Raw genomic sequence first — 22020 nt, forward strand, 5'->3', positions numbered from 1 at the left:
ATGGACGAGCGTCCGACGCGCACATGGACACGCCGTAAAGTGTGCAAGGAGACTCCGTTTCGATTGCGTGTTGTTTTCCTAGATGACAGTGAACGCACCTTCGAGGTTGAGGTGAGTTCGTTTTTCTACATTGAAACACCCGTCTCGTAATTGCACCGCTAATAATATCAAAACGATAGAATATAATGTTCAAACATAAAATGGGATAATTAATAATATAACAATGATACTTTTTATCGACCGCGATACTGTTTTTAATACATACTAGCAAAACGTTTTGGGCGGCGACTTCTTCAATAAAGTGTGCGGTCACCTGAAGCTTTTGGAAAAAGAATACTTTGGCCTGGAGTACCGACACCACTGCGGCAACTACGTGTGGCTTGAGCTGGTCAAGCCACTCGCCAAGCAGATTAAATGTAAGTGTTTCTTTACAATTACAAAAGGAAACAGCACATAGCCTTTATCTCTTTTTTAATGGTCATGTTTTTATTTCTTTGAGACCCCGGCGATATTTTCTTCAGGTTTATGGTTAAATTCTTCCCACCGGACCCCGGACAACTAAAGAGGAGCCTCACTCGGTGAGGCGCTTTTTCTTAAACTCGATAGCACTACGTGATGTTCGTAATTGATGACGTCATTTGTTTTGCGCTCAGGTACCTCTTCGCCTTGCAGGTCAAGCAGGACCTGTCCAATGGCAGTTTGACCTGTAACGATAACAGCGCCGCCCTGCTGGTCTCTCACATTTTGCAATGTAAGGAACAGACAACATTCGAGCGACTGGAGTACCATATCGTTTTATTCTCGTGATCGAAGCGTCCAATTGAAACTGACAGCAGAACTTGGTGACTACAACGAGGAGCTGGATTGTCAGCACCTGGAGATGAAGCACTACGTCCCCAACCAGGAGTACCTGGACCACAAGATCCTCCGCTTCCACAAGAAACACAGGTGGAGTTGAACATGGTCAAAAACGAGCAACGCAATTGAAAAGCGCTGACATTGCACCGAAAAAAATGCCAATTGCCTTGAAACGCCACAAGATGGCAACAAAGCTCAATTAAATGACACCTCAAGTCAATAGAGGATAATTGATCCATGATACCAAGATGTCACAAATCTGGCGGGGGTCACTATTTTTGTCAAATAAACATTTTTAATGCAGGCCAATAGTTTTTTATGGCACAAATGGTAACATAAATGTGTGTGTGCGCGTGTGTCTGTCTCTTTGTCTGCCTGTGTGTGCGTGTGCGTGTGAATGTCTTGGTGTGTGTCAAACTGTTTTCGTGTGTGCGTTTGCATGTCTCTGTTTGTCTGCCTGTATGTATGTGTCTGTCTGCCTGTCATATGTATATATTTGTGTGCATGGACAGTAGGCGTGTCTGTCTGTCCGTACGTGGCCAGTAGGCGTGTCTGTCTGTCAGTATGCGTGTTCGTGTGTGTGTGTGCGTGTTTGTGCACGTGTGTCTATGTTTACCAAAATGAAACTTCCGCATAGTTCAACAATTTCTTGATTCCCCGCTGCCACAAAATAATAGCAAATTGTCGTTTGATGTGAAAACGTAATTGCTTGACACCAACAAGCCTCAAAATGGTGACAAAGCACTATTTTTGTCTGTTGTTTTTAAATTCACTTCAACATAGTTTCTGGACAAGAGACTGCACGTGGGCGGCAAAGCACCACTTTGATCCAAATTAATTCTTCAACTCCTTTCAACATTCTTTCTTGATACCACAAGATGGCGAACTGCAGACACACACAAAAAACCTCCCAAACGCATTTTAACATCCATTTTTGACATCATAATGCCACAGGATGGTGGCATAGCAATGTCTTTTCCTACAGAGGTTTGTCTGCGGCCGAGTCGGACGTCCACCTGCTGGAGCTGGCCAGGAAACTGGACATGTACGGCATCCGGCCGCAGTCGTCCAGCGACGGCGAGGGGGCGCGCATCAATCTGGCCGTCACGCACTCGGGTTTGCTGGTCTTCCAGGTACGCGCGCGCTCGCCATCGGCTGGCCGGGACTTGGCGGCGCGACACTCAGACTCTGGATGCCTGCTCAGGGAAACACCAAGATCAACTCCTTCAACTGGGCCAAGATTCGCAAACTGAGCTTCAAGCGCAAACATTTCCTCATCAAGCTGCATGCCACCGTCGGGGTCCGATTCCACTTCTTAGACAGTTTGTTTTTTGGGCGAGGGGCAACGGGGGCCGCGCTAACTCAGTCCGTTTCAACAGCCCTCCCGGAAGGACACGTTGGAATTCTGCATGGCCAATCGGGACGTGTGCAAGGCCTTCTGGAAAACCTGCGTGGAGTACCACGCCTTCTTCCGGTTGGCCGAGGAGCCCCAGGCGGCGCCCAAGACCACGCTGCTCTCGACCAAAGGTTCCACATCCCTTCTGGTTTACAAACGGCTCCAGTAAGAATTGGAGATCTAGGCTTGAAAATGATGACAGCAAATAAAAGCCAGGATGCAATATTGAGGTCACTGAACTGGACCCCCTCAACGCCTCAGTTGTGTCTTGAAATTCTATCCATAAAGATTACCCCCCTACACACACACACGCGCGCGCGCGCGCACACACGCACGCACGCACGCACACACGCACACTCTCTCACACACACACACACACACACACACACACACACACACACACACACACACACACAGATAACACACGCGCGCGCACACACACACATACACACGCGTATACGCCCGAGGCGACAGAATCCTTTTTCACTACTAGCCTACTTTACTCAAAGACAGGTCACTTCTATCAAAGCGTCCATCCACCGTGAAATGTCGATTATTCCAACATTACACACGCACGCACTACACACTCTGTGTGTGTCTGTCTGTTTTCAGAGAAAACAGGCCATAACTCACCATCACAGACCTCGTTTATTTCTTCTTATGGCATGAGATGGACGAGCGTCCGACGCGCACATGGACACGCCGTAAAGTGTGCAAGGAGACTCCGTTTCGATTGCGCGTTGTTTTCCTAGATGACAGTGAACGCACCTTCGAGGTTGAGGTGAGTTCGTTTTTCTACATTGAAACACCCGTCTCGTAATTGCACCGCTAATAATATCAAAACGATAGAATATAATGTTCAAACATAAAATGAGATAATAATATAACAATGATACTTTTTATCGACCGCGATACTGTTTTTAATACATACTAGCAAAACGTTTTGGGCGGGGACTTCTTCAATAAAGTGTGCGGTCACCTGAAGCTTTTGGAAAAAGAATACTTTGGCCTTGAGTACCGACACCACTGCGGCAACTACGTGTGGCTCGAGCTGCTCAAGCCACTCGCCAAGCAGATTAAATGTAAGTGTTTCTTTACAATTACAAAAGGAAACGGCACATAGCCTTTATCTCTTTTTTAATGATCATTTTTTTATTTCTTTGAGACCCCGGCGATATTTTCTTCAGGTTTATGGTTAAATTCTTCCCACCGGACCCCGGACAACTAAAGAGGAGCCTGACTCGGTGAGGCGCTTTTTCTTAAACTCGACAGCACTACGTGATGTTCGTAATTGATGACGTCATTTGTTTTGCGCTCAGGTACCTCTTCGCCTTGCAGGTCAAGCAGGACCTGTCCAATGGCAGTTTGACCTGTAACGATAACAGCGCCGCCCTGCTGGTCTCTCACATTTTGCAATGTAAGGAACAGACAACATTCGAGCGACTGGAGTACCATATCGTTTTATTCTCGTGATCGAAGCGTCCAATTGAAACTGACAGCAGAACTTGGTGACTACAACGAGGAGCTGGATTGTCAGCACCTGGAGATGAAGCACTACGTCCCCAACCAGGAGTACCTGGACCACAAGATCCTCCGCTTCCACAAGAAACACAGGTGGAGTTGAACATGGTCAAAAACGAGCAACGCAATTGAAAAGCGCTGACATTGCACCGAAAAAAATGCCAATTGCCTTGAAACGCCACAAGATGGCAACAAAGCTCAATTAAATGACACTTCTCAATAATAATTGATCCATGATACCAAGATGTCACAAATCTGGCGGGGGTCACTATTTTTGTCAAATAAACATTTTTAATGCAGGCCAATAGTTTTTTTATGGCACAAATGGTAATATAAATGTGTGTGTGCGCGTGTGTCTGTCTCTTTGTCTGCCTGTGTGTGCGTGTGAATGTCTTGGTGTGTGTCAATCTGTTTTCGTGTGTGCGTTTGCATGTCTCTGTTTGTCTGCCTGTATGTATGTGTCTGTCTGCCTGTCATATGTATATATTTGTGTGCATGGACAGTAGGCGTGTCTGTCTGTCAGTATGCGTGTTCGTGTGTGTGTGCGTGTTTGCGCACGTGTGTCTATGTTTACCAAAATGAAACTTCCGCACAGTTCATCAGTTTCTTGATTCTCCGCTGCCACAAAATAATAGCAAATTGTCGTTTGATGTGAAAACGTAATTGCTTGACACCAACAAGCCTCAAAATGGTGACAAAGCACTATTTTTGTCTGTTGTTTTTAAATTCACTTCAACATAGTTTCTGGACAAGAGACTGCACGTGGGCGGCAAAGCACTACTTTGATCCAAATTAATTCTTCAACTCCTTTCAACATTCTTTCTTGATACCACAAGATGGCGAACTGCAGACACACACAAAAAACCTCCCAAACGCATTTTAACATCCATTTTTGACATCATAATGCCACAGGATGGTGGCATAGCAATGTCTTTTCCTACAGAGGTTTGTCTGCGGCCGAGTCGGACGTCCACCTGCTGGAGCTGGCCAGGAAACTGGACATGTACGGCATCCGGCCGCAGTCGTCCAGCGACGGCGAGGGGGCGCGCATCAATCTGGCCGTCACGCACTCGGGTTTGCTGGTCTTCCAGGTACGCGCGCGCTCGCCATCGGCTGGCCGGGACTTGGCGGCGCGACACTCAGACTCTGGATGCCTGCTCAGGGAAACACCAAGATCAACTCCTTCAACTGGGCCAAGATTCGCAAACTGAGCTTCAAGCGCAAACATTTCCTCATCAAGCTGCATGCCACCGTCGGGGTCCGATTCCACTTCTTAGACAGTTTGTTTTTTGGGCGAGGGGCAACGGGGGCCGCGCTAACTCAGTCCGTTTCAACAGCCCTCCCGGAAGGACACGTTGGAATTCTGCATGGCCAATCGGGACGTGTGCAAGGCCTTCTGGAAAACCTGCGTGGAGTACCACGCCTTCTTCCGGTTGGCCGAGGAGCCCCAGGCGGCGCCCAAGACCACGCTGCTCTCGACCAAAGGTTCCAGCTTTCGCTACAGGTGACGCCTTTATGCACGCAAAATCATCATTTTGCACGTTTGTTGTTGACAACCCCCCCAAAAATAACAACGGTGTAAACCTCTGATGTTAACGTTTGTGGACAGTGGGCGCACGCAGAGGCAGCTGCTGGAATGTTTGGGGCCAAGCGAGAAGAAGCCTTCGGACGACAACAGGTGGGATTGATCAAATCCAATTCAGTGGGGCGGGGTCAGACGCACCAGAAAGCAGAATGACTATGATTTACTGTACGCCAGCGGTTTTTGCAAAGGGGGCCAGGTTTGGCGTGTAGGGGGGGGGGGGCGACCTTGGTGGTCGTTCTTGACATATAGTAACGGCAATTCATTAAAATCAATTTCAGCGAACCATTCAGTGTGTCATATTTGCTTTTAATTTCAGCTATCGTAAGCATGTGTTTTGGCTCATTTGAAACATGCAGATCAAAATTGAATTGGCATTGATAACTGAAGTTGAAGATTCACTTCACTTTTGTCACAGTCAAAAAGAAGTACATCATTGTTCTTTTGTTTATTCTTGCCATTTTGTTTTTTTAATGGAGAAAATCACAATTTCGATTTTTTTTCCTCAAGTTTTGAAAATCTCCATTTTAGAAAATTTGGTGGCTTTAGTCAATGACTCATACAGTAATCTGCTGTTCCTACTTGAGCCTTAGGGTGGCAGCACTTAGCACCTACAAGTAACATTTTGCTACTGTCCAATGTATTCATTCTACTTGTGGTCCAGATGTTTTTATGACGGGAGACCGCGGGCCGGATGAAAATTGACCACGGGCTGTATTTTGGCCCCTCAGCCCAGACTTCGGTCTCCTGCTGTACGCTGTGTTCATTTTAAGTCCAGTTAGCTTAACTGCGCCATGCAATGCTGAGGAGACACGTGCTGTCACAATAATGGGTGCTCAAACCTTTTTTCATTTTTTTTTCTAATCAATTGAAAATTATGTCACCACGATATTGCAATGCACTTTTGAAATCAAAGGAAGGCATTTTGAGAAACCCGCTTCATTTTGTTCAGTCAATTATTATTTGATGAATTATATGCAATCCATAGCACTGTGGTCGTTGGGGCTTTTGTATACTTTGGGCAGAGATGATTTTTAGGGAAGTGTGGTCACAATATGCATTCAACCCAAAAACATTTTTTTTTGGGGGGGGGGGGAGCGGTTAATTTAGGATGGGAAACTCTAGAACCAGATTTACTGCAATGTGGTGGCTAATCAATTTTGAACACGGCAAAACTTGAATTGCCCAAATTAAATTATTGTTGTCGATGTTTGTTGTTTTTGCCTTGACTCAATTATTCTCAATGGGTGTCTCCTTGATGCAGCACTTCCTGCCGGGCAGACGACGAGTCGCGGCAGTGCCGATCTTCTCCCGATCTCCTCAGTGACGTCTCGAAACAAGTACGCATGCCAAAGTCAACTTAAAAAAAAAAAAAAAAAAAAAAAAAAAAAAAAAAAAAAAAAAAAAAAAAAAATCACAAAATTTTGTGTGCGTGTGTGTGTGTGTGTGTGTGTGTGTGTGTGTGTGTGTGTGTGTGTGTGTGCGCAACATACTTGCCTGGCAGTACGAGGACGCCTTCTCCCGCTCAACTTGTGCCTCGACGCACAACCAGCCATACGCTAGCCCGAGATGTCGTAGCCTGGCCCGGGTTACACCCCTCCTGCCGCAGGCTCGACCGGCGTCGGCGACGAGGGAGCGAGCGTTCAGGCCCGCCGGTAGCTACGGCAACCGCTTACGGCGTCGGCCCGCCCACCGCCCGGATGCGCCGCAGCAGCTGGTTTTACTCTACCCCAACACTCCGGCTTACCAGTACCATCCGGTGCTTCCGACATTCCCGCGACCGTATTTCTCCGACTGCGCTGCCTCACTGGAGTGTTTGCCGCCGCCTCGGCGGCGAAGGGACGGACGAACGCCGCCGCCGCCTTTCTACCCGCTGGACTGGGGCGGGCGAGCCGCGGCCTACCACGACGGGTCGGGGTTCGTTGGGCGCACGGAGGCGGGGCATTACAGTGACGACTGCAACTTTCTGCCGGGTCTCCCTCGCCAACCCGAAGTCAAATTTCACCTCCCGCCGTCCGAATTCCGCCCGCTTGGCTACTACCCCCACCTGACGCGCCCAGCCAGGCCCACCTACCTCCCGCTCAACGCCTCGCCGCTGCCCGAACGCTCCGTGGGGAGCCACAGCGAGTCAGAGCCTGAAGTTTTCTATCCGTATTACCGGGCGCCGCCTCCACCCGGAAGTCGTCTGCGGCCCGGCGGAGCGGCTCGCATGAGGTTCTCCTCCGGGAGCCTCCAGCTGGAGGAGGAGGAAGAAGAGGAGGTGGTGGTGGTGAAAAAAAAGGACACCAAAGGCACCACCAAGGTTACCCTGTGAAAAAAATGAAACATTAGGAGTTGGCCCCTCTAAATAAATAAATAGACACAAACATAAATATTACATGAATAACTTCTTCCCTCGAGGCCAAATGTTTAAAGAATATATAATAAAGAAGTGTCAATCTGGGCAAATACAGCATTTTTAATCAAGCTTAAATATTTATTCATAAACCTCTACGTCCCGCTAAATAGGAAAACATTCCTCCAAAAACTTGTAGATGGTTTCCGCTAAGTAAGATCCCTTATGATATACATATCAAAAAAATATATATACATAGAATGAGCAAAGTTCGGATCGTCTTTGGTTCAAACCGTCTGCAACACTTGATAAGTGTTTCTTCTCAACATTGATTCCAGTTTGGTTTGTCATGAAGGACGTGATTGGGATCAAAGTATTGACTGACGACAAAAATAAGATTGGCATATCATCTTTGACAAGTGCTACCGTGAACATTTTTATGTCGACAAAACAAGAAAGGGTTGAAGCCACGTTGCAGGATGAGAACAAGCGGAGAGAGTTCTTTGTCCAGCGGCAGTGGAGCGTGTGTGTGCGTGTGGAGACATTGCACAGCAAGCACTCCATTTTGCAAGCCGTGTTGAGACACAGTCTCTTGTCGCCCCGCGTCCACTTCCTGTTTGTCCTCAGTTGGCCTTGAACCTAAGGGAAGAATGGAAAAAAAAAAGCAAATGCGGTCAATGTGAAACGGCCTGCCACAGGACCCCCGCAAAAAAATAACATCCATCCAGAAAGAACAAAACAAGCTCCAACTGGAGCTCGTTTTGTACATCCTGTTGAATTTTAATGGATGATTGATACTTGTGAAATATGCAGAGTAGTGAAACCAATGTCGGGGTCTCCCCCACACCCCAAAAAAATTCTCAAGCCTCTTTTTTTTTGGGGGGGGGGGGGTAATTTGGCCCCAAAATGACTGTTTCAAACCAAAATGGCTGACTTCCTGTTTAGTTTCAAACCAAAATGACTGACTTCCTGCTCACTTTCATGACAAGTCCTATGGACTGATGTGTCGTATGAAAGTCGCATCCACTCAATTTCATGGTGATTACTAAAGCTTTTTGTGTTTATTTTCTCTTTAATTCGACAGCCATTTTTAAAAATTCGCTTTGGAAACTCAAAACAACATCAATCCAAATGGCAGACTTTTTGCTCAGCTTCAAGCATCGTTTTCCATATTGACTATGCGTTTTTTAACAGACATACACGCACGCGCGCACACACATGGTTAGGCGCGTTAGCCACATTAGCCCGCTAGCATTTGCCACGAGTAATTCAAAGCATTCCTTGTTGGTTGTTGGCTATTAGCATACAGCAGAGTCACCTATGACGTTTTTTTCGCTTTGTATATGTTAAATTAGGAAGATGTGGAATTTAGATTAAATGGACCTCGGCTTTTCGGACCGTCGTTAAGTGTCTTTTTTTACACCACCAGATGGCGGCTTTGTACTGTCTTAAAATGCTGCTGTTCATTCAATCATTTCAGTAAAAGAGGTCAGCGATCCAACAGGCAAGGCAGACCCCCCACATTCCCCCACTGGAGGACCCTGGGCGCCGAACCTGGAATTTTCGGGGCCCAAGTCAAAGATTTTGGGGCACGAGCCGTCAAATAACTTGCCAAAGAAATATGAATTATATTTATTTCCACTCTAGTATTGATAAATGGGCAGATGTGTGCAGTAGAAAATGTTCAGTGGGGGGCAGTGCGGAGTAATTCAAGGAAATGACAGTATTTGTGGGTCTGAAATATCCCGTTGATCAGTCAAAGTGATCACCAGGGTTACTTTTTTTCTTTCCGGGGGGCTGATATTGAGTCACAAGATAGAGGAAATAAATGGCGTACCTGGCAACGACGTGCGTCACCATCCGATCGGTGATGCCGGGACAAGCGTCCTCAGTCAGCCGGATGTTATGTTCCAGCTCTTCGATGGCCAACCGCTTTTCAGATCGTTCCTTGTGCTGCTGTTTCAACTGCGTAAAAAGGCAAGGCGCTGCTGCAGCGTTGTTCCAGACGTGGGCGACAATGTGCACGTGTGCTCAAACCTCGTTGAAGACGGGCGAGATGACGGCGGTGAGACTGGAGGATGCGCTGGTAGCCGTTGGTCCTTCTCTCCTCAGCTGGCCGTTGATGTGCGGACGTTCGTCCGTCTTGCGCTTGCGCACCGTCGTGAAGCTCCATTCGGGGGACTCGCCATCTTTTTTGTCGCTGGACTCACTGAACACGGCAACGCAAGTCAAGCAACGTCGTCGTGTACGCCGACTGATTTAAATGTTGTTTTAATTACCCGTCAGAGTCGTCGGGGCTGCTGTCGCTGTGCCCTTGCTCCCGCCACCTTTGGTATCTGTCGATCAACTCGCTTAGGTAGGACGTCTTCTTACAGTGTTTGACGATAAACTTGTGCTTGAGCAACTCCTTGGCGGTGGGGCGCTGAAGGAGGAAATACAAGAGAGTCACGAGCAGGACGTCAACACACAAGCATCCTTCCGGTGGCCATTTTGTTCAACGGCAAAATAAAATATACAATACAATGCGTCTTGATTTACAAAACAAAACAATTCATCCATTTGTTGCATCGTAAAAGACTGCAATCGATTTTCAACACTTTTGACTACTCGATCGATGATTATAAAAATGATCGGATACGTTTATTTAACTAATAACATCGATTTGTGAAAAACTATTACATTGGCTAAATTCCATAAGAATGCATTTAAAAAAGTCAATTACATCCAAATCTCATTTTGATAACTTGGGAAAAGAGGACAAATAAAAACATCACATATATCTCAATTTACCATTTAGCTTTTCAATTCCCGAATACATTCGGGAATGGCAGTGAATGAGTTAAAAACAAAGAAAAATATTTACTCGCAATCTGACCGTTTAAGGCACCTGTCCCCATCTGTCGCAGGTGAGTAGTAGGCAGTAAATTACAAGCCACATACATACACCCCCCAAAAATTCTTGGGGTACGTTGGACGGCCGTGGGGAGCTCATCGTGACATTTGTGCAGTTGACGGCGAGTTTCTTACAAAGGCGGGGTCCTTGTTGAGGCAGGCCTCGGTGAACTCTTTGAAGCTCTTGGAGAAATCGCCTGTCAGCGTCGGGGGAGGCGACTTGGGGATGAGGAAGAGAACCCGCATGGGGTGCATCTCCGAATTGGGCGGTTCCCCCTTGGCCAGCTCGATGGCCGTGATGCCCAGCGACCAAATGTCCGCCTGGTGGGGGTTGAGATTGACACCATCAACGAGGGTCTGACCAAGATGGATTTGTGAGAGGGCGGTAACCGACAAGATGCAAAAAATGAAATACAGTCAAACTTGGCTTTTCCAACGTTGGTTCTCGACCAATTTGGTTTTCGATTAAAAAAATATATATGCCTGGGTTTACAGCTGAAAATGTGTTGTCAACCAAACTGAGCACATCTGAATGCACCACTCGACTCCCCTCCACTTCCTAATACAGTGATACCTAAGCTTACGAACTTAATTGGTTCAGTGTGTGTAAGGCGAAAACTTCGTCTGCCAAACATTTATTTTCCATAGAAACAATTAAAAATGAGAATAATCCGTTCCCAGGTCCCCATAAAACATACTTTTCTACTAAATACGCCTCAAAACTACACAAAATATACCTTATATTATGTATAATAAATGTGCTATAGTATTGTAATTAAAGAAATAAACTGTACTGTATAATGAAGTCGTTTTATTTACCTTTGTGATGGTCGTTGTCGATGGATGGTAGCAATGGTCGACTTAGCGTAATGGTACTGGGACAGCTAAGTCACACAAACGCACACCTTGTTCGTGTTTTTTGATGATCTTCTTATGATCGACTGTAATTTTGTTTTGTGTCCTTTTTGGCTGAACACTAGCCTGTGGTGGGGTCTTTTTCAGTCCCATCATAGCAAAAGTATTCCACTCGATAGCAAACCACGTCTGCACTCAAAGGGGGTGAGGAAAACTAGTCACCAGCCACCGTGGCGCTGTACGGTTTGGTTCGTTTGCTAAAAACTAGTTTGAATGCCAAGACTATATGCTCGCGAATTTAATGATCGGAAGGCGAAAAGTTCGTTAGTTAAAGTGTTCATAAGCCAAGGTATCACTGTATGTCACTACCTCATGTCGCGTTTCATTGTAATTGACACATTGTCCTCGTGTCGCGTTCCATTGTGAGCATGCGTCTTTGTATTGTTCAATATCGATTTAAAAAAGCAGACATTGATTACAATGGGAAATGTTTCGGTTTTCCACCAAATCGGTTTTCAGACAGGTTTCTGGAACGGATTATGGCTGAAAACCAAGGTTTGACTTGAACTTTGGCTTACGCAACGCGGTCTACCAAAACAAACAAGAAGATCAAAAGGCAATGTGACCTTGAAGTCGTACGCAGACTGCTGGATGACCTCCGGCGCCATCCAGAAGGGCGTCCCCACGAAGGTCTCGCGCTTGATCTGCGTGTCCGTCAGCTGACCGGCCACCCCGAAGTCGGCCAGCTTGACCTGGCCGTGCTCCGACAAGAGCACGTTGGCGGCTGTGGACGGACGGACCAGTTGATGCGAGTGTGGGCTCTACGCCATATTTCCCTTTTGAAGATGCGAGGTGAACGCCAAAACCTTTGATGTCTCTGTGGATCTTCTTCTCAGAGTGGAGGTAGTCCAGACCCTTCAGGATCTCCTTCAGCATGGTGGCGATTTGGGACTCATCAAAGGGACCAGCGCGAAGCTGTGTGACGTCAAAGATGATCACAAAAAAAAAAAAAAAAACAACAACAAAACTCATTCTGCTATTTGTAAACCTATTGGTGTGTGCGTGTGTGTGTGTGTGTGTGTGTGTGTGTGTGTGTGTGTGTGTGTGTGTGTGTGTGTGTGTGTGTGTGTGTATGCTGTATGCGCATGCGTGTGATGTGTGTATTTAAAAACGATGTGGAAATAATTCTGAAATTATTATGAGAGGAGGATAATAGTTTGTGCAACTATTATTGAAGTTACTAAAAAACGTTTAAAAACAGATTTTATGTTTTTTTTATTACAAGTATTTAATACATTTTTGTTTAAAAAAAAAAATACAAAAAGCAGTGCCTGCAAAAAAACATGAAGCCTAAAAAAAGATTTTAGTTGACAGGTTTTTATTAAAACTTTTTGTGTTAAAAACAAATTAAAAACATCAGTGCCTACAAAAATAAACATGAAACGAAAAAAAAAAACGATTTTAGCTGAGTTTAAAAAACATACTTAAATAAAAAAAAATAAAAATAATTAAATATCGGTGTCTGCAAAAAATGAACACGAAACCTAGAAAAATGATTGTAGCGGACAGTTATTTTTTAAGATTTTGTCTTAAAATAAAAACAATAAAAAAAATATTAAAACACTCAGTGCCTGCAAAAAAAATGAAACCTAAAAAAAAAAAAAAAACATTTTGGCTGAGTTCTAAAAAAATTGTCTTAAAATAAAAACATTAAAAAAATCTGTGCCTGAAAAAATAAACATGAAATACCACGAGTGTCCCTACCAAATCGAGCGCAGAACCCCCACCGAGGTACTCCATGATGATCCACAATTTGCTTCCCTGGAAGACAGAGTGCAGCGATGAGGCCCCGCCCCACAATTGAGAAGCGTTCGTTGCCAAACCGACAGCGAGCGCGCCGCGTTCCCACCTTGAGGTAGGAGCCGTAATACTTGGTGATGTAGGGACTGTCGCACTGGCTCAGCACGGTGATCTCCTGCTGGATGTCCTCGATTTCGTCCTCGGCCTCCTCCAGGTCGATGATCTTGATGGCCACCACGCTGAGCGAGCGGTTGTCGATGCCTTTGAACACCTGACGGTGAGCCACAATTAACAATCACCAAAGTATATCTTGATATTCAAAGGGAAAAAAAAAAGAAATGAAAATTGACTTCCGCTTCAAAAATTTATTTTTTTTAGAGAAATGTACACCAAAAAATTCAAGATTCCTTGTTCTATTCTGAAAACAATCCACATTTTCCATGGAAACAATCTTCAATAAATAAAGAACAATAAACAAAAAATATACAATTTGTCTAAACCAAGATTTCACAAAATGATATTGTAGATGACTATCCATTTTTTAAGTGACCTCACAAATAAATGAAAAAAAAATACAGTGGAAGAGCTGGCGGCCTAGTTTTCCACACCCACTTTCTTTGAGTGCAGACATGGTTTGTTATCGAATGGAGTACTTTTGCTATTATGGGACCGAAAAAGACCCCCACCACAGGCTAGTGTTAAGCCGAAGAGGACACAATAGAAAATGACCGTCGAGCAGAAGGAGATCATCGAAAAACACGAACGAGGTGTGCGTTTGTTTGACTTAGCGTCCCAGTAACAGTATGCTAAGTCGACCATTGCTACGAGTGGCTAAGGGTGTTTCCGTGTTGTGTGAGCAACGGTCTCAGGCAATAGAAGAGGTTGAAAAACTTTGGATTCACGAAAAGCAGCAAGCAGGGGACACTGTGTGTGTGAGGGTATTATCGCCGAGAAAGTACAGCAATTTCACTCCGATAACATCAAGAAAAACTACATCGACCATCACAAAGGGAAATAAAACGACTTAATTATACAGTACGGTTTATTTCTTTAATTAAAATACAATAGCACATTTATTATATATAAAATGTAGTTTTAAGGCTTATTTAGTAGAGAATTATGTTTTAGGGGGACCTGGAATGGATGAATCTAATTTTTAATGGTTTCTTATGGGAAATAAATGTTCGGCAGACAAACGTTTTGCCTTACACACACTTTCTGGGAACCAATTAAGTTCGTGAGCTATCACTGTATAAGCGAGAAAAAAAATATTAAATAGATAAATGATTATTGTCCCGTCCCCATATAAATAAATAAGTGAACAAATAAATGAATAAAGGCTTTTTGGAGGAATTCCAGATTTGATCAAACCAATTTCCAAATCAAATTGGAAACGTGGCCAGCTGACGTGGAATACAAGCACCAAAGAAGGAGCTCACTCACCTCGCCAAAGGATCCTTTGCCGATGCGGTCCAGTTTGGTGAATAATTCTTCTGGATCGATCTGAGAACTCTAACAGAGGTAAACCGAGAAAGAGGATTCAAATATGTAGAAACATACATTTTCCAGCCCCTCTTAACGTGATTAATTATATGATTAGTTTCCAACATTATTTTCTTCCAAACAAATCTGTATCAAGAAAAACAATGTTAAAATATAGTTCTGAAATGTTTTGGTCTAAAATAAAGATCAGTGAAACAGAAATGAATAGGAAAGGCTGGCTGTTCTTTTTTTGTACAGCACATGTAAACACAGTGAGTGTTGGCATTTTGCACAAGCTGGCAGCCCGTCAGGAAGCAAGTGGCAAGGAGCCTCTGTGGCCACGCTCGACTTTCCAGACGCCTAAAAAAAGGAAATGGAACAACACGCAGCAGCAGCCGCGGTGCCGCTCCCTCCCTGCCGCCGCCACCGTGACCGCACGCCGCCGGGCTGGAAGACACGACGGCCATTTTTATTGCACGCTTTCAGTGGCAACACCGCCACTGGAATTCTGAAATGAGTAGTTCAACACTCGTGATCAAAGGCCTCAATTTATACTCACTCCGAAATAGTGGCTTCAATTATTTGTTTTCTTGTCACTTGGTTGGCACCTTTTCCATTGTTTTTTTTTCTCAGTGGGCGTCCAATAGGGCTCGACCCATTCATCTAGTAGTCCATTTCGTCAGCTGATATTAGCTCTTTGCTCTTTTATTGATATTAAAAAATCATGATATTGACATGAGTGACACAATGACACTTAAAGGACAACCGACGTGTCCGGACAAGTTGTGTCCATAATTTGTAAAATGGCTTCAAATGACTTCTACTGAGCATATTTTACAAAAATTCCACCGCATATAGCTATATTTTACGTTGTAAAACTCGCGCTGAATATTCCGGAAGTCTTGTTTTTGAGTTGGTGACGAGTCCTCACGTTACGTCACTGAAGGAACGCCCCTGACCGAAAAAAGGACACATTGTAGCAGTCCTTCAATCATGTCAATGCATTTTGCTGTACTTGTTTGGTCTGAAAACTTCTGGGTTGCCAGTGTTCTACCGGTTGCCCTCTGCCGTCACCGCCCTCCACGCCGACGTGCGGCCCGCCACCTCGCCCCGACGCAGGACTGTCTAAAAGAGGCATCGGTGGACACTTCCCCCTCCAGTGCCATCACACGGTCGATTGCTGTGCGAGAGTGTAATGCTGGCTGGCTGGCCAAAATTGTCATATGCGTTGCCGGGCTGCTAGTGCATTGCGGTGACAGGCGTCAAATTTAAATTAAAAAATAGGGTCTGGTGGTCGTGGTTGTAAGTACGGGAAGTCGTAAATCGCGCCAGGTCGTGAATCGGATGTTACCTGTAATGTTTTCCACAAATTCATAATGTCCCTAGAGAGCAAACGTCACTACAATGTGGTCTGTGGCAAAACATGATTTTGACACCCTTGAGCTAATCTAATCTAATCACACTCAATAACATGGATGCTAGATGGAGATATTAATATTGTCCACATGGGGATATAATCCTCACATTTAACTGTGACTTTAAAGGACAACCGACGTCACTTTTTTGTTTTTTAACTGACAACGGAAAAACGTTTTATAGCATCTAAAATACCGAAAACACGCAGTATGATATTTTTAGTCAAATACAAAACACCAATAAAAATCACTTAAAGTGTCCAAAATCTGCAAAAAATTGAGCTGCGAATTGGGCATTTTCAGAAAGTCCCGCCCCCAGTTCGTGACGTCACGCCAAGACGTCTTGCATTGCTTGTGAATAAAAACAATGGCTTCAGATTCGGAGAATATGCTTTGTTGTTACACATCCAGTTATGAATATGATTCAAATAGTTCTGAAGAGGAAAGCATACATTTTGACAATCGATTAAAGAATTATATGTGCCATTTTGAGGCAACATTGGGGGAAAATCTTTCACCCAAAAAAAAGAGGCACAAAATGGCCACCTCCTGTGGCCACCTCCGTTTCCACAGGCTGATAAATTCCGTATATGGAGCTTGGATTCCCTCTTCTGGCGGATTTTGGGTGCAACACGGTTTTTAGACCAAACATGTACAGCAAAATACATTGACGTGATGGAAGGACTGCTACAATGTGTCTTTTTTCGGTCAGGGGGCGGTCCTTTAGTGACGTCACGTACGGACTCGTCACCAACTCAAAAACAAGACTTGCTGAATATTCAGAGCGAGTCTTAAAACGTAAAATATAGCTATATGCGGTGGAATCTTTGTAAAATACGCTCAGTAGAAGTCATTTGAAGCCATTTTACAAATTATAGACACAACTTGACCGGAGACGTCGGTTGTCCTTTAAGTGTGTATGGCTTTAAACGGTGGGCATGGCCTGGTGAGTGATGTGGGTGGCAGCAAATGCGAGAGTGGACTGGTTGGTTCAATAAAGCGATTGAACTGGCAGAACTTTTCATTGACTGTAACCTTTGTCTCCGCTCATGTGCATGCCTTCTACTAACAGAGCATCAGACACATTGGCGCTAGTATTGTTTTAATTTTGTTTTTTAGTACGATCTTCCTTCTGACATCAATTCAAACTATTGAATCAGGCAATGATTTAAAACATTATGAGAGCACAATGATTCAAAATGACAAGCCACTGCAAACATGTTGCGCTCACGGTGTGGACGTGTCGCCCAGCCTGAGAACCAACGCCAAACGTTCACCTATTTGATTGAGTATGAGGACCTTAAACATTCAAGGACAACCGACGCCTACGGACAAGTTGTGTTCATAATTTGTAAAATCACTTCAAATGACTTCTACTGAGCTTATTTAACAAAGATTCCACCGCATATAGCTATATTTTACGGTTTAAGACTCGCGCTGAATATTCAGGAAGTCCTGTTTTTGAGTAGGTGACGATTCCTGACGTCACGGAGGGAACGCCCCTGACCGAGAAAGCAACACACAATGCATTTTGGGTACTTTGGACAGAAAACTTTGTGTTGATGGCGAAATTAGAAGGAAAACACAAATAACGCGATGGTCAATCGTTGTGTGTTGCACCAAGACTACAACTTGATTCTAGTTGACACAAATTCCCAGCAGACAAATAAGCCCATTTCCAACTGAGCTTTGGCGCCATCTTGTGCATTTTCTGGGACGCTACATTTCATCCAGATGCCACAAAATGACACAGAATTACTTCTTTAATGGATTGCAAACATTTACTCTTTTCTCTTCATAACTATTTGAATCATATTCATAACTGGATGAGTAACAAGAAAGCATCTTCTCTGAATCTGAAGCCATTGTTTTGATTCTCGAGCAAGGCAAGACGTCTTGGTGTGACGTCACGAACAAGGGGGCGGGACCTTCTGAAACTTAAACTTTCTCAGATCATTTTGAAGTAGTTTTGGGAGACTAAGTCATTTTTATTGGTGTTTTTCATTTGACTAAAAATATCAGCCAGCGTGTTTTGGGTATTTTAGATGCTATAAATGTTCTGATGTCAGTTAGGAAACAAAAAAATGGTGTTGGTTGTCCTTTACAGTTAGCTTGAGCGTGGAACTGTCAATAATTTCTACTCCTCTAAATTCAAAAACATCATCTGTCGCACTCAGCGTTGCATTAAAGATCAGGCGGTGTGTGCACCCAGGCAGGTTACACAGGTCGACACACCTGGAAGCCTCCCAACATACAGTCAACAAAAACATTGTGAGTCATAAGAGACCTTTTAGCAACTAGAAATGTGAGAAATTTAAACAATTGAAGCGGTTCATTACGGATGACAAATAGTGATGATGAAATGTGACACAGCAATCGTGTATGAAACTGTCAATATGCACAATAGATGTACAAAATAAGTGGTTCAATTGCTGATTGTAGGTTGAGAGAATGTATTTGAATATGATATTAAGAAAACTACTTGCCCAACTTCTTGTAAGTATACCAACTAACGCCCAGTTGTCATCACAATAGCCGCCAAAAGGCACCTCAAGGTTCCATATTGGAGCCTGGTGAATTTTAACGTTTTTTTGCGTGACGTGTGGACGTCGCAGATTTCATTTGACTATTCTTGGATACGTCTGTGCTATTCTTGGATACTTACGGTTTACTGTATCGACATTTAAAAAGTGGCCTGCTACTGCACAATGCCAGTTCGTCGCTTGATAAACTGGTTTAGTTTCCTTGAGCGAGGAAGATACACCTTCGTGCTTACCTGCATGCCGGGAACTTCCATGGTTGACTTTTCTTGAAGCGAGAAAGCCCTCCAGCTCCTCCGGACGGGTTTTGCCCTTGAATTGTCCCTCAGGAGCTCGACGCAAGGCAAAACAAAAACTCAACCGGCGAAAAGAGTGACTTCAAGCCGACGGAAAAAGAGTAAAACGCCGGCGTATGACCGTGACAGGCGCAGCGAGCGTCCTGTTAGAGAAAGTTCAGCAAACTACCGAGGAGAAAGCTTGTTGCTCAGTGGGCGGAAGGAGGAGGAGTAAAACACCAAAGGCTTTTTTTTCAACATTCGAAAATCACAAGTGCTCAAAACAGGTTTATGATTACGTGCATTGTGTTTGTTGCAACTTTTATGAACGTTTTAGCGCTATTTATTCCGTTTTTGTGGTTCCTGTTTCTTCCGCCACTGACGCTACCCGGAAGTGTAAAGTCGCCGCCAGCTTTTTTTCTCGTAACTACAATGCGTCAGTCGATCTGCCATATTGAATGTGGACACCCTGCCCAATCTCCCTTTCGCATCTATGTCTGTGTAAACTCTCAGTCGTACAGGAGTGGTCCATCGATGAGAAGGTTTCTTCAGTCGTCATCTGTACAAAAGTGAAGGTTTCGGACGTTTCGCCTCCTATCCAAGAGGCTTCGTCAGCGAACTAAAGTCTGACTGGTCGTATCGGCCCCATTTATATATCCCTAATGTCCAGACCTGGTGGCGCCGGACACAGCTATGATAGGTCCCTACTCTCAGGTTGGGGGGGGCGCGGGACCCCCCCCTGTGGCCCCACTGATTGTTCCTACATTCCTGACTAACGATTGGCCTATTACACCCACTCCCCCCGGTATCACCTCAAAAGCTACTAACCACTCATTTGACGACAATGAGGTTAAAATCTTAGCGAAAGAACATAGATGGTTTGAAAGGGGGGTAAAAGAGGCGATTCTTATAAAACAACAAAATCCTTCATTAAACCGGTCTGGTGGTGTGAGGTTCAATTTGGATCGTTCATACAATAGCCTGCTCAGGCAAAACAGGTTAGGCAACTTTCGCAATGCTGATGAGGGTCGTTATGCTGATGAGGTGATACCGGGGGGAGTGGGTGTAATAGGCCAATCGTTAGTCAGGAATGTAGGAACAATCAGTGGGGCCACAGGGGGGGGTCCCGCGCCCCCCCCAACCTGAGAGTAGGGACCTATCATAGCTGTGTCCGGCGCCACCAGGTCTGGACATTAGGGATATATAAATGGGGCCGATACGACCAGTCAGACTTTAGTTCGCTGACGAAGCCTCTTGGATAGGAGGCGAAACGTCCGAAACCTTCACTTTTGTACAGATGACGACTGAAGAAACCTTCTTTCGCATCTATATACTGAAATACCAATATGGCGAATGTGCAAGTAAATGAAAACTAACACAGTAAATGAAACACACTGTTCTTGTCCTCAACTCATCTGTATTTATAGACCACTTTCAAACAGCCAACGCGACATACAAAGAGCTGTACATGGAGCAACTACAAAACAATGAAACAATTAGATTGCATTAACATAAACTTGTGAGCCAAAACGAATGGCTCTTAATTAAGGCAGCATTGTATTCTGCGGCAGTTAACATATAATGAAATATGATATTGCATTGAGTGAAATACTGTTTGGGGCAGAAATAACACGATGCTGCATTTGTGATGCATAATTAAGGATGGGAAAACATGCTGATTGCTGTGGTTAAATACGTGGAAAACGTGGTATCCAACATTTTCCGGTGAATAAAATTCGACGAATTTGCCGCATTTTAGACAAGCGTTGTTATTTATTGTAAAAAAAAAAACTAAAAAGCGGAGTTTGTGAATTGCTACAATTCGTCAAAGTGTCATCGAATGACCGGCCCATGTGCTCTTTCAGCTGTAGGATTGCTAATAGCGACGCTAAGCTAGTTAGCGCAAACGCCGCGGAGGCCTCAGTTACCATGTTGATATTTTTTGCAGTTGTAATGTTTGAGCTTAGGCTCCACAACCGGACCATTTAAGGGTTCGGCGGTACTGCCTCCACTCAAGTTAATCTGTTCAGTGGCCATCGTTCCTCCCCTTTGGGAAGCCACCACAGAAACAGAGACGAACTCTTCGCGGCAGCCGAGCTGACCACATCCGCAGTGCTTTACCCACGGGGACCTGAACTCGACGGAGTGTGCTTCTCAGGACTTTTTGCCGCCCTTCTATCCTTCATATCCGTCCGGGGGTAACCTTCCATAGATTGCTAAAAATCCCGAGACCGAAAACTGCAATCGTAAAGTATGGAAGGCCTACAGGGTTAGGGTTAGTTTACACTCCGCAAAGGAATGGCGATGGAGCAGAGTATTTATACATAAAACTGCTGTGACGTCACAAAATGCCTTTTACCCCAAAAACTTTATTGGATAAAATTCTGTTTTCATGCTGATCACCACAACAATTAGACTCGTAATAGTAAATCCAAATGACACAGTCACCCAAGAAAAATAAACACATTCAGTACTCACAGTTTGTGTTCATTTAGGAGGCAAACGACAAAGACAAGTACGGTTTGACGAGTCACAATTCATGTACGTACCGTAATTTGATCACGGACAAAAGCACCCATGACGCCATTGTAATCATTGCTGTATATGTATTGATTATGGTTATTTTTCAGTAATCTAGTAATTTATTCAACACTACAATATTTGCTCAGATATAAATGAACAACTGAACTGTCAAGAATCGATCTTTTTTAATTTGCATGGGGTCGCGTGTACTGGAGACTGTCCCAGCTCTCTTCGGAGAACGAGGCACCTTGAACTGGATGCGAGCCAATTCCGGGGTAAACATTGATGTGATTGTTACTGGTAGTGACAATCGGTGTCAGTCCCAATTAGAGACGCATAAATGCGCCATTAACCTGACATGCATATTTTTGAAATGTGGACGGAAACTCTTAAGCATTGATTGAATCGATTTTTAGAACTCAGTTTTTTTAATCCTATTCGAGATTCGTTGACTGACGTCACGCTGAAGCGGACCGAGCTTTCTCGAAGACAGCGTCTAATTACCGTGCATGACGTCACAATGAATGCAACCACACAGGGGCGGGG

At 44.5% G+C, this 22020-nt stretch overlaps 3 protein-coding genes across 3 annotated transcripts; 2 read left to right on the forward strand and 1 right to left on the reverse strand.

The window, feature by feature from the left end:
• LOC148902295 (FERM domain-containing protein 7-like) lies at positions 1-2423 on the forward strand. The gene is made up of 8 exons (XM_088991268.1): positions 1-111; positions 269-416; positions 500-578; positions 654-751; positions 834-948; positions 1844-1991; positions 2063-2158; positions 2238-2423. The coding sequence occupies exons 1-8, from the start codon at positions 1-3 to the stop codon at positions 2421-2423; spliced, it is 981 nt and encodes a 326-aa protein (XP_088847394.1).
• A 482-nt stretch (positions 2424-2905) lies between these two features.
• Positions 2906-7678, forward strand: LOC148902296 (FERM domain-containing protein 7-like). Its single transcript, XM_088990705.1, has 11 exons — positions 2906-3035; positions 3189-3336; positions 3420-3498; positions 3574-3671; positions 3754-3868; positions 4719-4866; positions 4938-5033; positions 5113-5279; positions 5385-5453; positions 6622-6697; positions 6862-7678. Exons 1-11 carry the CDS (start codon positions 2925-2927, stop codon positions 7669-7671), a joined length of 1917 nt encoding a protein of 638 aa, XP_088846831.1. The 5' UTR covers positions 2906-2924; the 3' UTR covers positions 7672-7678.
• A 117-nt stretch (positions 7679-7795) lies between these two features.
• On the reverse strand, positions 7796-19260 carry LOC148902297 (serine/threonine-protein kinase 26-like). The gene is made up of 11 exons (XM_088990704.1): positions 18913-19260; positions 14683-14751; positions 13349-13510; positions 13204-13260; positions 12306-12414; positions 12066-12223; positions 10720-10905; positions 9972-10114; positions 9730-9901; positions 9530-9657; positions 7796-8331 (listed from the first exon to the last, which is right to left on the reverse strand). The coding sequence occupies exons 1-11, from the start codon at positions 18931-18933 to the stop codon at positions 8316-8318; spliced, it is 1221 nt and encodes a 406-aa protein (XP_088846830.1). The 5' UTR covers positions 18934-19260; the 3' UTR covers positions 7796-8315.
• Positions 19261-22020: the final 2760 nt, after the last annotated feature.

This window comes from Hippocampus bargibanti, linkage group LG02, assembly GCF_051943395.1.
Source record: "Hippocampus bargibanti isolate YZ-2025 linkage group LG02, ASM5194339v1, whole genome shotgun sequence".
Lineage (NCBI taxonomy): Eukaryota > Metazoa > Chordata > Actinopteri > Syngnathiformes > Syngnathidae > Hippocampus > Hippocampus bargibanti.

What these genes read in the sequence shown, in the direction of transcription:
- LOC148902295 (XM_088991268.1), top strand. Translation starts at nt 1, where the DNA reads ATGGACGAGCGTCCGACGCGCACATGGACACGCCGTAAAGTGTGCAAG. An exon ending in AACGCACCTTCGAGGTTGAG is followed by an intron (nt 112 to 268) that starts GTGAGTTCGTTT and finishes AATACATACTAG; the next exon opens with CAAAACGTTTTGGGCGGCGA. An exon ending in CGGGTTTGCTGGTCTTCCAG is followed by an intron (nt 1,992 to 2,062) that starts GTACGCGCGCGC and finishes ATGCCTGCTCAG; the next exon opens with GGAAACACCAAGATCAACTC.
- LOC148902296 (XM_088990705.1), top strand. Translation starts at nt 2,925, where the DNA reads ATGGACGAGCGTCCGACGCGCACATGGACACGCCGTAAAGTGTGCAAG. An exon ending in ACTCGCCAAGCAGATTAAAT is followed by an intron (nt 3,337 to 3,419) that starts GTAAGTGTTTCT and finishes TATTTCTTTGAG; the next exon opens with ACCCCGGCGATATTTTCTTC. An exon ending in GGTTCCAGCTTTCGCTACAG is followed by an intron (nt 5,280 to 5,384) that starts GTGACGCCTTTA and finishes GTTTGTGGACAG; the next exon opens with TGGGCGCACGCAGAGGCAGC.
- LOC148902297 (XM_088990704.1), bottom strand. Translation starts at nt 18,933, where the DNA reads ATGGAAGTTCCCGGCATGCAG. An exon ending in AGTCTGCGTACGACTTCAAG is followed by an intron (nt 10,906 to 12,065) that starts GTCACATTGCCT and finishes AACCCCCACCAG; the next exon opens with GCGGACATTTGGTCGCTGGG. An exon ending in TCTCGCCCGTCTTCAACGAG is followed by an intron (nt 9,658 to 9,729) that starts GTTTGAGCACAC and finishes CTTTTTACGCAG; the next exon opens with TTGAAACAGCAGCACAAGGA.